The sequence below is a fragment of the Typopeltis vanoorti genome, chromosome 5 (assembly GCF_054136105.1).
Source record: "Typopeltis vanoorti isolate ZY-2024b chromosome 5, IOZ_Tvanoo_1.0, whole genome shotgun sequence".
Lineage (NCBI taxonomy): Eukaryota > Metazoa > Arthropoda > Arachnida > Uropygi > Thelyphonidae > Typopeltis > Typopeltis vanoorti.
In genome coordinates this window covers 26,664,547-26,678,168 of record NC_143553.1, presented here as the reverse complement: position 1 = coordinate 26,678,168, position 13,622 = coordinate 26,664,547, and the positions used below count along the sequence as shown (strand labels likewise).

Here is a 13,622-nt window from a genome sequence, read left to right as displayed (position 1 = left end):
CCAACAGTGTTATATATTTTATCACCAAATTAATAAGCTTAACTGCATTCATCAGATGCAACCATGAAAAACCTGTTAAAAAAATTTGCAGGCTAGTTGGCCAAGTGGTTTAGTGTGACTGATCTCCTAACAACAGACTGCAAGTTTCAATTATGTGGGCATGGAAGTTTGATTGTCTTTTGGTGGAAGATGAACTGCTTCATCAGTGTGAGCACTGATGAAGCAATGTAGGAGAGCAAAATACTGTATATGATATGAGGTATGCAACATTTAAGATGTACTTCTCTTAAATGATACAAAAGGTCTCATGAAGAATCACTATTGTGTGAGAGAGAGAGTCTATCCACATAAGATGTCTTATAGAAGAAGCAATAAAATGGATGCACTGCACCATATCAGAACTATTGAATGAAGCAGTATTTCTAGATTTTGAGATTTACTATAAAAAGATGAGAGCCTCTGTAGCTCAGTCAGTATAGACAAAGCCCTTTGGTTGGAAAAACCTGGGTTCAATTCCTGTCCATGATGTGAGGAACCTTTATCTGGTCTCTTTCCACTAAAAGGTGAGTTAGCCGGTCTCATATGGAGGTGGAGGCTTTTTACTCCTAGAAACTTGGGTTTTTCGTCCCTCAGAACAGGCAAACCGGCCCAGTGAACACACACTTCTACAGACAAAAATTCCTTTCTCCCCAACATCAAGCTCCATGACAAATCAGTTGGGATTGCATGCGTAAGGTCGCATCATGTAAGAAGGCTGACCCCAATTGATGGGATAAGGCACAAGAGGAAGAGGAAGACTATAAAAAGTACAATGCCATTGAACTATACAGCTGATTGTCCTCCAAGTTCAGGACTTTCACTGCAATTAAAGAAAATGTGTTTCACATGCAGCTAATTATTTTAATCTGATGATAGTCAGACTAGCTGTTGCCATCTAGGATGGATCTTGAAGCACATGGCACATATTTCTTTAAAAGAACAAACAAGAAGCTTTCTCTTCAGACAGAATTAAAAATTATGCCTTCAAAACAAAATGGGCAAACTAAATCATGTGAAAAATCAGATGCAATTGGAAACAGCATAGTTTGCTTGCTGTTTGTTGATTACATCCTAACATTTCTTGATCACGTAACACAACATGATTTAATGAACGTATAAGTAAGTGCTCTATATATCAACTTCTACAGTGAAAAGTTCTACATTCATTTGAATAATATAATTCCTTCTGCCACAAGGGTGGTACTTGTGCTTTTGTGTGATTTGATATTCACTGCCAAAGAATGTGTAATCTTGAATCTCCTATACTAAACTTCTGTGGCTTAAAATTTTCTTGCTTCGTTATGTATCATTTATCTGATGCCATGACAGTTCTCCAATTCTGAAAAAAAATCTTATTTCTTACTTCTTTATTTCCTGCAATCTAAATTCTTTAACAGAGAAGTCATCTTACTTGAAGAAGCAGAAATATTTGATGTAAGCAATAGCCTAAAGTAAATCATAATTCTAGTAGCAAAGCAAGTAGCAAAGCTAAAGAAAATTATTCATCTTGTTGACAATCCTCTTCTGCTCATCCAACACTCAATCTTTTCTTAACCATTTCTCCTTCCAGTACAATGCTGAAGTGGCTGCTCCTCTTGGTAACTCAGATCACAATCTCATCCATGTTTCATCTCAAGTAGAACACCCTTCTCTCAGTGCCATTCACAACCTCATTTACTTTGGCACTATAACATTGACAAGTGAAAAGATTTCTGAAATTTTACTCCTCCATTCTCCTGTGGTCATCTTGTCACAGAACTTAGTTGGAAAGATGGCCTTCATTTCTCACACTGTTCAAAATTTCCATCCTATATCCATATTCAAGCCACAGTTTTAGGCATATTCCCAAAAAATATGCCTAAGCAGTCCACGAAGAGAAAAGAGCTTCTAGTAACTGGCTTGAGAATAAGCACCATAACACTTTCTAGTTCTTTGCGAAAACAGTCAGGAATAGCTTTTGTTCATCTGTGCTTCGCCCCTTTATCACATGAAGATAAAGATGACCTTTGATATCATTCTGATCATCCTAATACTGCATACAAAACAAAGGTAAATCACCTCCTCCTTTACCTGGAACACTGCATGCCTCATGTGGTGTTCTGTCAGAAAGACATCAAAACAATTTTAAACAACCTGGATAGCAAAAGCTTTTCTAGTCCTGATGAAATCTCATCAATGTGCTCAAGAGATATTTCTTGTACCAATATCCCTTCTTTATCATCTACACATTATACTCAGCTGGCATCCTCCCCTACAGCATGGAAGAACACCTGTTATCGACCTGATGCTCTCTTCAGTGTTGACTAAAGTAATGGAAAAGGTTATCAAAAGTCAACATCTAGAGGAACTGTCAGCTTATTACAGACCATCGATATGAATTTTGCTAATCAAGATCCACAGCAGATCTCTTCACCTATCTCACCCACATCTGGACATATTCCATGGAAAGGTTTGGATAAACCTGTGCTATTGCACTTGATATTTCCAAGATATCTGATAGGGCCTGACACTGAGGCTTCTTAGAAAATCCCATCTTATGACTTGCCTTCCTTCATTTGCAAAGTAATTGCCAGTTTCCTCCCAAGTCATTTGTTACAGATGTTCGAATGGGTTCTCTCTTCCGGTTTTCCTGTTAGTGCAGGTGTTCCTCAGAGCTCTACTATTTCAACCATCCTCTTCCTCATTTATGTAAAGAAATTTCTCACTGATCTCAAACCTTGTTCACAGTTCTGCTGCTGATAATACTCTCCATTCATCCTACTCATATGACATACCTTGCAGTGCTCAAACATCTCAAGTTTCCCCAGGGCATCTACAATAAGTGCCCTAAACACTATTCTCCACACACACACCCCCATCATGCAATGGGGGATAATAACAGATAGTCATTCACCTTCAATACATCCAAAACACAATTTCATCTTTTTTCTTGCAAAAAAAAAAAAACACTTACTTTTGACATCCACTTTTGCTCAAGACATTACTTTTCATCTGCCCAGTTATTTATTCTGTACAAATCTCAAATCTGCTCAACTCTGGAATAATATTACTCTTATATTTACATTTGGGGTGAAGCACCTAAACCTTCTCTAAAAATTCTTGATGATGTTCAGAAAAAAACTGATTAATGACTCCTCTATCAGACTCTCTCAATTCAGCCACTGTCTCAGAGCTGGTCAGTTTCCACATTATGTCTCTTCCACAGATATTTAAATGGGCACTGTTCAGCAGAACTAACATCCATCATCTTTCATTTCTGCTAAACCTACAGCAACATGAGCAGCATCCTTTTACAGTTGAATTACTGACTCACTGAACTAGCTATTCCCTGTCATCTTTCATTACATCTACCTCAGGTCTTTACAACCTTTCCCAAAAAGTATTTCCTCAAGACCACAGCCTTTGGCTCTTTTAAGAAGAATGTTAATTGAATACTTCTCTCTTGATCAAAACCCACCCACCCACACACACACACAGCATTCATTTGGTATAGGACTTGTAGCCTCTAGTGTTTGCATGGGAGTGATAAAAAAAAATATTTCTGTTGGCCTTGCTCTTTGTTTTCATTCATTCACTGGCATTTATAAAACTTACCATTAATATTATTATTTTGTAGTGAAGATGTTGTGGCCTTACAAGAAGACTTGAATAAACTGAGTGATTGGGCCTGGAAATGGGATGAGAGTTCAATGTTGCAAAATTTAAGGTTTTAAAATTTGGAAAACAAAGATGGGATGCAGAATTTATGCTTGGTGAGAATATATAGTTGGAGGTGGAGGAAATAAGAGATCTGTGGGTGATAGTGGATAAGGATCTGAAATTTAGGGGACACATAGCCAAACTTGTGAAGACAACATAAAGGTTTCTGGGAATGATGAGGAGGACACTGACAAGTAGAGGCAGGGAGATTCTTGTTCCGTTGTATAAGGCTTTGATTAGGCCACACATAGACTATTGTGCCCAGATTTGGTCACCTGGTTTTCAGAAGGATGAAGAGATGTTGGAAAGGGTCCAAAGGCGACTGACTAAGGTAGTTTCTGACCTCTGGAATGTCGAGTATGAGGAAAGATTGAGAAGATGTAATTTGCAGAGTCTGGTGGACAGAGGAAGAGGAGAGATGTGATAGAGACCTATAAGTTGGTAAGGGGTTGTTATAGGATCAATGCTGGAGAAATTCTACAGAAAATAGTGGGAGATCGGGAAAGAACCAGAGGTCATCCCTGGAAACTGTATAAAGAGGGTGTGAGTAGGGGAGTGAGAGGCAGGTTTTTTCATGCAGAGTTGTAAATGATTGGAATGCCTTGCCTGAGAGTGTGGTGTCTGCAAGGAGTTTGAGTGTGTTTAAGACATGGTATGATGAGCTGTGTGTGTGTGTGTGTGTGTGTGTGTGTGTGTGTGTGTGTGTGTGTGTGTGTGTGTGTGTGTGTGTGTGTGTGTGTGTGTGTGTGTGTGAGATAAAAGGACCTCCCAGATGAGTCGTTGACTCCATGAGGTCTTGGAGTAATAATAATAATAAATAATAATATGTATATGCATATATATATATATATATATATATATATATTAACGATACCAAGAAACTATATACTTGGTTTTAATTCTTTACCCAAGGAAGCAAAACAATGTTTTGCACGTGAAATATATTCATGTCTGAGCTACTTGTATATAGAGGTTAATGACATCACATCAATTGCCTTAGTATGTATCCCATTATGCAAAGCACACACCCTTTCAGACATGTAAAATGCTATGCATAATGTGAAGGGCCATTACCCAGACCAATTTCAACCTTTATTGAGGTCTCATCAGTGGGAGCCAGACCTGGGAGAGATACCAGGTTTGAAGTGATGCAGAAATCAAATATATCTCATATACAAGTAGCCGAAAGGTGCTAGACCTTATTAATAAAAATCGCTGGATGAAAGAAAGATGATGAAAGTTTTTTTTATTTACCTTGGTTCTATTATACGTTAAAGATACAAAGAAATTATATGCTTGGTTTTAATCCCTTATCCAAGGAAGCGAAACAATGTTTTGTGTGTGAAATATATTCATGTCCTAGCTACTTGTATACAGAGGTTAATGACTTCACATCGCTTGCCTTTGTATATATCCCATAATACAAAGTGCACACTCTTTCGGACATGTAAAACATTATGCATAATAGGAAGGGCTACTACCTAGACAGTTTTTGCCCTTTATTGAGATCATCATCAGTGAGAGCCAAACTCAGAAGAGATACTGCAGTTTGAATTAATGGATAAGCAATATATTTCCCATATACAAGTAGTAAAAAAAAAGTAGTATCACCTTATTAAAATTCTTTGGATTAGAGCTAGATGTAGAAAGATTTTTCAGTTGGTTACAAATCACCTTCATATCACAGGATACTTTGCAATTGATAATCATCAGCATGTATTATACAAGTAGTCTAGTCATGATGATACTTCATGCACAAACTTTGTTTGTTTATACTTAAATATAAACTAGAATATAATTTCTTGGCACATTTAATTTAATTTAATTTCAACCAAGTGAAAAATCCTTCTATGCCTAACTCTAATCCAGAGAATTTAATTAAAAGGATGTGAGTTTTGCATTGTGGGATACTAAGGCAACTGATATGAAGTAATCAGCCTCTATATAAAAGTAGCCTAGCTGTGAAAACACTTCACACAAACTTGGTTTGCTTACACTTGGATAAAAGATTAAGCAAGAATAAAATTTCCTGGCAAATTTAATTTATCTAAGTTGCATTTTCTTCCCAAATTTATCACTATTCATTAGAATGGAAAGTTGTGAGGGTGGTCTGAAAAGTTCTTGGCCTAACAATGAAAAAACGAATTTATAATTTCAAAATTATTTTTATTTTTCAACATAATCTTCCTTAAGACTTCCAGCGATGCTCCAGTGCCATTATCCCATCCCTGTAGTGGTACTCAGTAAGATCTGCAAAATACTCCTCTTCAGTTGCAATCACCTCTTGATTAGAAGAAAAACGCTGACCAGCAAGGAAGAGTTTTAGTTTTGGGAAGAGATAGAAGTCAGAAGGAGCCAAATCTGGGGAATAGGGTGGATGTTCCAACAATTCATAGTACATTCTTTTAGGGTTACACGGTGATCAGCACTCATATTTGTAGATTTAGGGACTCAAAAACACACGTGTTGAACAGATTATTTTATTAATTACAAATAAAATAAAACTTGACGTTTCGACCTCTATATCGAGGTCATCATCGGAAGAATACAACTGTATGCAGAACCAAGCTACATGCTCATGCTTTCTATACCAGTAAACTAAATCTACGTAGTTAATAAATCTTTTTTCTAGCCTGATCTCTAGTGATAAAAAAAAAAAAAAATATATATATATATATATATATATATATATAAATTATAAATAGATAAATGCAACTACAATAAACTGTTAGAGTCCTCATGTATTAATATTCTGGATAGTTACAAAATGATTTCTTTCAGTTGCTATTGAATGTTCTAAACACTTTACCAAGTCACCAGGTTGTCTTCTTGTAGTGGGAATTTTTCTAATGCTAGTTTAGGATGTTATACAGGTTGTAGATGGGTCCTCCACATTCTTGAAATGGTGAGGCCATCATTTTTGTTGAGATTTGGGTTGTGTTTGAGCATTTCACAAGACTCTTTAAATTTTCTCTCAAACCAGGTTTTGGTGCGGTGTAGGGACTTGGTATTTTTCCAGTCAATTCTATGGTATGTTTGGAGTGCATGGTCAGAAAGGCCTGTTTTACCGAAGTGGAGGTATTTAATGTGTCGTTTGTGTAACTATCCAGAATATTAATACATGAGGACTCTAACAGTTTATTGTAGTTGAATTTATCTATTTATAATTTATTTATATATATATATATATATATATATATTTATTTATTTATTTATTTATTTTTTTTTTTTTTTTTTATCACTAGAGGTCAGGCTAGAAAAAAGATTTATTAACTACGTAGATTTAGTTTACTGGTATAGAAAGCATGAGCATGTAGCTTGGTTCTGCATACAGTTGTATTCTTCCGATGATGACCTCGATATAGAGGTCGAAACGTCAAGTTTTATTTTATTTGTAATTAATAAAATAATCTGTTCAACACGTGTGTTTTTGAGTCCCTAAATCTACAAATATGAATTCACAGTACAGATCCCTTAATTTTCCCATTGCCAAAACACCTTTGTGGGCAGGTGCATTGTCCTGATGAAAGATGATTTTTTTCCTTCTGCAAACTGGGTCTTTTCTCATGAATTTTTTCGTCTAGTCTGGTTAAAAGATCGAAATAATATTCCCCGGTTATTGTTTTACCCTTTTCAAGATAATTAATAAACAAATTTCCTTTAGCATCCCAAAACACCAATGCCATGACCTTTCCTGCTGATGGAACAGACTGTCTTCTTCGGTACTGAACAACCGGCTTCTGTCCACTGTTTTGACTGCTGTTTGGATTCTGGTGTGTAATGGTGAATCCAAGTCTCATCCATAGTAATAAATCAATGCACAAAATCAGTTTTATTCTTGATACAATGCTCCAAGCACTTTGAAAAAGTGCTTGGAGCATTAATTCAAGAGATTCGTTGATTCAACGGTTCAGAGATTATCATGCGAGTGTGTTTTTGATCTGGTGTGAGCAGGTGTTGCACCCATCTTGGGCAAAGCTTTTTCATTTGCAATTCTTCATGCAAAATATATACTACACGTTCTTTTGAAATGCCTATAGTCTCAGCAATTTCATGCACTTTGACTCGGCGGTCATCCAATACCATATCGTGCACTTCATGAATGATTTCTGGTGTTGTTACATTTTTTGGATGTCCTTCACGTGGATCATCTTCAAGGCTGGTACGGCCATGTTTAAACTTGGCAGCCCATTTCTTAATTGTCGAAAATGAAGGAGAAGAGTGCCCATTCTTTGTAAACTTTTACGAAGAATTTTATAACAGCACAATACTCAATTTTATCCATTCGGGCAGCTGTATAAAACAAACTACTTGATAGAATGAATTGCAATTTTACGTAGATGCTTATTACAGATGTACCAATTTAGAAAAAAAAAAATCTCCCCGATAGTGTTGCCATCTATAGTCGAGGCCGAGAACTTTTAAGACTACCCTCGTATGTTAAGCTGTGGTTAATGTACTCATCTTCCAACCAACAGGCTGTGGATATGATTATAGTGAACAACAGTTAACATCTACCATATCTGAACACTGATCCACCGATACCAAATCATAACATTAGATTATTCCATATAGCTGAACCTCTTTCTTGCCAAAACTGCAGAAGGTCAGTGTCACATACTGTAGTATACTAATATTTTCTCATTATATATGCTAAATAATTTTAAATAGTTTGTAGTTTTTTAAAATAGAAAATTAAGATATAATTTGATACTGATTCTAAAAGTCTAGTGAACTTACTGTTCTAAGTTTCAGTTCCTGAAGGAAAGAAAGAATTTTTTTACTGGGTCCTACTGGTATATTAATTTCTTTCAGGTCCTGTTCTGTACACATGTCCTGGTAAATTATTTCAAATGAAATAAACTAATTAAAAAACAAAGTCTTTAAAAAAAATCCAACATATGATGAACAAATAAAAATTATACAGTTTATGCAAAGTTAATATCTTGACAGTTATGCAGAAGTCGTTATAGAGGTAAATTATCCATCAGTGCAATTTGAGAGTACAAGTTATGCTGAGTCAGTTGATACCCAGCAAGAATGAGGTGTGGTCTGGTAAACTGGGAAAGTAATTTAAAATTATAAACTTCAAAAGTAGTTACTTCAATTACAGTTATTAGAGTTATGTATGCATATTTACTTATTGCTTAATTTAGCATGGAAACCAATCACCTATCACCTACAATCAGTTTATACTAAAAAAAAAAGATATTCACAGTATTCAGAGAAAATGCTGTAAAGAGCACACAGACCAAGATGGTTTCAAAAACTTTGTATTAGGTCACTGAGTCATTTGACGATGACTACCAGTGATGAAAATCAATTAAGTGCTAGCAATACATCAGATACAAATTAACATGCCAAGTGCTTGCAGAAAGATGCAATGTGGGTGACAAAATTATCTATTTGCATTTGCATTGACTAAGAAAGGTGGATAAACTTAACAATTAAGTTCCACATAAACTCACAGTTATCAGTTTGCTTGATGCTGTCAAGTCATGTTGGTGTTTTATTGCTGATTTTCATGTCAAATTTGTTACAGTTCTTCAAATTAGTCAGAGAATCCTGGAGACTTACACTAGATGTGTTTAGGAGTATAACATCATCCTGGATAGAACAAAGAACTAAGTTTGACATCTTCAATTATTCTAATATTAGGCCTAATGCTACTTTCTTTCGTAATGTGATCCATATATACTGCTCAAAACAATTAGGAAATATTTTCGTTTTCTTGTAAATTATAAAGTTATAAAAATAATTTACAAATGTAACACATTTAGTTTAAAATATTCTTAATATACAACAGTGTAGAACACACAACTGCATACAAAATCATGTTAAGACTTGCTGAAACGTGTCTTAGCCATATTAGCATGTGGGGGGTATAAAAGTGTGGCTTGTTGCGCTTACTTCCACAGTGCATAATTATCACTTCAATTGTAAACTTCTGTCACCTACCACCCATTATTTTGTTAAAAATGGCAGAGCAACATGACATCCCGGAATCCATGGCTTGGAGAGCCATTGATCAATTAGAAGCTGGACAAATGCAGCAAGTTTTCGCTCAAGCGTGTCGTGTATCTCAAATGTAATTTCGTGACTTTGGAATCGCTTTCTGGAGACAGGAAATGTTCAAAATCATCTTTATGCCATAGGTTTATATGCTTGAAGACCAATGGTTTGCATTCCACTTACTGCAAATCACAAAAGAGCCTGAAGAATTTGGGCACAGGAACACCGCAATTGAACAAATGAGGATTGGGCTCGTGTACTTTTAAGTGATGAGTCCAAGTTTGGTCTGCAACCAGATAACCGACACATCTCGATATGCTGTGAAAGTGGAACAAGAAATAATCCAGTTTGTTTGTGAAAGACCCCAACATCAAGTGGGAGTTTGATGGAATGGGCTGGAATAAGTATAGGTGGCCATACTGATCTCCATTTTATCAGAAACAGTTCCTTAACAGACCAAAGGCATCGCGATGAATTTTTGGAACCTATAGTTCATCCATATCCTGCTGCAATTGGCCAAGAATTCAGTTTTATGAATGACAAAGCTCGTCCACACTGTGCAAATTTGGTACAAGAGTGGTTCGAGGAAGAAGGTAATGAACAAATGGACTGGCTTGCCAGTTCATAAGACTATAATCCAATTAAACATGCCTGGGATGCTTTAGGTAGGCTTATTTCTGCTCAACTGGTGCCACCATGATCGCTTCAAAAGCTCGAAATTTCTCTCACAGAAGAGTATGGAAATATCCCACAAGAACTGTTTGATCATCTTATCCGGTCCATGCAATCAAGATATACTGCTGTTTTGCTGTTAATTGAGACCATATCCCCTATTAAAAATTAACGAAAGCATTCTTGGCTATTCTTGTTAAAATTATTTCACGTTAAAATGTATAATTTGTTAAATTTGTAATAAATATCGATTAGTTAAACAACATCTCATCGATTACACCCTATCGATAAGTAAGAAATATTTATTTATGTATAAAATACCCATCATCATCAAATTCCTGCCATGTACCCTCAAGGGATATACAGGATATGATAGTACTACATGAAAAATTTACATCATTACTAACTTCCTATCTACAATTTTCCTCCAAATCAATCTGTTATTTGTCAAGACTCCAACATTAACAGATCTTATATTTCTATCGTCTAAGGCACTTGGTACCATATCAATCCACCTATATTTTGGTCTTCTTCTGGGTCGTATTCCTACCAGCCTGGCAGAGAACACTTGTTTTGCTAATCTTTCCTCGCCCATTCTGTTTAAGTGACCATACCACCTGAGATTAGCTGTGCTAACGCATTCCTGGATGCTGACAATGTCAAGTTCTTTCCGAATATAATCGTTTTTAATATGATATTACCATTAATGCCATCTGTTCATGCCTATAATCTTTCTCAGGACTCTCAGTTTTTAGTCTTTGGTCAAGTGTTTTACTTCTGACCCAGCTCTCAGATCCATAAGTTAAAACTGGTTTGAAGACTATACAGCTAATTTAGTGTTCTAACTAATTTCTCTCTTATTCCATATGAATTTATTCAATTGACTTCCTATCATATCAGCTTTGTTGAATCTGTTGTGTATTTCCATATTTATTTTACCATCTTCACTAAAAATCGTGCCTAAGTAGCTGAAATGTTTTACTTGTTCCGCAAGTTCTCCGTTCACAATGCAGTTGACATTTTCAATGATTCTGCCCATTTTCATTGTCTTTTTATTGCTGACCTTCATACCATATCTATTACAACAGTTATTCAATTTAGTCAGGAATCTTGCAGACTTGTAGCGAATTTATTTAGAAGTATAACACCATCCACATAAAGCAAAGAGCTGACATTAACATCTTCAATTTTGATATCATGTTTAATACCACTTTCCTTCATAATGTGATCCATATAGATAATGAATAACAGAGGGGATAATGTACATCCTTGTCTCACACCAGATTTAACATTAAACCATCTTCCTGTACTTCCTTCAATTCTAACTGCTGACTTACAACTCAAATAAAGACTAAGTACTGCTCGATATAATGCCCCATTGACACCATATAACTGTAGCATATTGAATAGCTTCTTTCTTGATACCTTGTCATATGCCTTTTCCAGATCGACAAAACTTAAATACAGATCTTTGTTATATTCTCATTATTTCTCAGCTATTTGTCGAAAAGTAAAGATCTGATCCTAAACCCAGCTTGTTCTTCACCAAGCTTATCTTCCACAATTCTTCTCAACCGTTCCTCAAGTATACTTGCATAAATATTACCAGGAACACTCAGTAGCGAAATACTTCTGTAATTCTCACATTCAGTTTTATTTCCCTTTTTATATATGGGTACTATGAGAGCTCTACTACAATCATCTGGAATTTGTCCCTCTGTCCAAGCCTTCTGAACTATGTAGTGCAGCCACTGTAAGACTTTTATACCACCATACTTAGGCATTTCTGGTTGAATATCATCTACTCCTGCTGCCTTTCCACATTTCAAGCCTTTGATGGCTTTTTCTACTTCAAGTATGGATATGTATTCCTGACTGCATGCCTGGTCGGTGTATTTTACCACTGTGCTGTCTTACTGCTTGTTTCATTTAGCAGTTTTTCAAAGTAATTACTCCATACTTCAAGGATATCTTTTTCTCCTGTTTTCATGTCACCTTCATCATCTCTAACTCCTTTTACAGCACTCTTTCCTACATTCCTAAGCTTCTTCAACCACCTCCAGAATATTTTGCCACCTTCTTGATATTTATTTTCTATGTTACTGCCAAAGTCCTCCCTTGACTTTTGTTTAGCTAGTTTTACACATTGTTTAGCTTTCTTGCATTTGCCTCTGTATTGTCTAAGAGCAAAAGCTGACTTATTTGCCAGGAACTTTTGATATGCTTTCTTCTTTTCCTTCACTGCCTCTTTAACTTCCTGTGTCCACCATGGAGTTCTGATTTTTCTATCCTTGCAAACAACCTCACCACATGCCTCTCTGGCTGAATCAATCAGGGTTTTCTTCAAGACTTGCCACTGAATCTCCAAGGTTTGGTTCCTGTTCTCAAACTCTTTTATTTTTTCTTCAATAATCTTTGTGTATTTTAGTCTACAGCTCACATCTGAGAGCTGCTCAACTTTTATTCGCTTTAAAACTTACTTACATGTTATTCTTTTCAATATGAAATTCAATTTTATCCTGCTCAAGACTAAATAATGATCGCTTCCAATTTCAAATCCTCTGTACACTCTGGTGTCCTGCACCAGGGAGAAAACATCACTATCAACAATAACATAGTCAATGAGACTTTTCTTATTCCTTTCCTCTTCTCTCCATGTGAATTTGTACACATTTTTATGTTCGAACATAGTGTTAGTAATAACCAGTCCATGTCCTGAGCAGAAATCCAACAGATATTTGCCATTATTATTAGCTTTGCTCTTTTCTCCAAATTTTCCCAAAATATTTTTGTATGTCTCACAATCATTTCCTACTCTGCTATTTAGATCCCCAACAAGGACCAACTTTTCCTTTTTCATTGTGTCAGTTGCTTTTTCTAAAGCCTCAAAAAATTCCTCCACTTCTACCTTAGTAGAACCTTCTGTGGGACCATAGGCACAAATAAGTCTCATTGTCCAGTTCCCCATGCTCATATTTGGCCACATTACTCTACTTGAGATTGCCTGCCATTCAAGAAGATTAGCCTCGTATTTTGTGTTGAATACTATGGCTACTCATTCTTTTACTTGATTGTCATTTCCTGAATATAACATTTTACATTTATTGCTCAGAAAGATCTCACCAATTTTTGTCTTTTTTGTTTCAGTCACCCCTATTATGTCGATCTGGTACTTATCTAATTCCTCAGCTAGCTCCATT

General features: G+C 35.9%; 1 protein-coding gene across 1 annotated transcript in view; it reads right to left on the bottom strand.

Moving 5' to 3' along the window:
- The window catches only part of PAPLA1 (Phosphatidic Acid Phospholipase A1), a 316,868-nt gene that overhangs the window by 138,352 nt on the left and 164,894 nt on the right, over window positions 1-13,622 (bottom strand). The window contains exon 10 of the mRNA XM_090392296.1: window positions 8,479-8,574. Within this exon, the coding sequence (XP_090248422.1) occupies window positions 8,479-8,574 (96 nt within the window). The remainder of the gene's footprint in view (window positions 1-8,478; window positions 8,575-13,622) is intronic.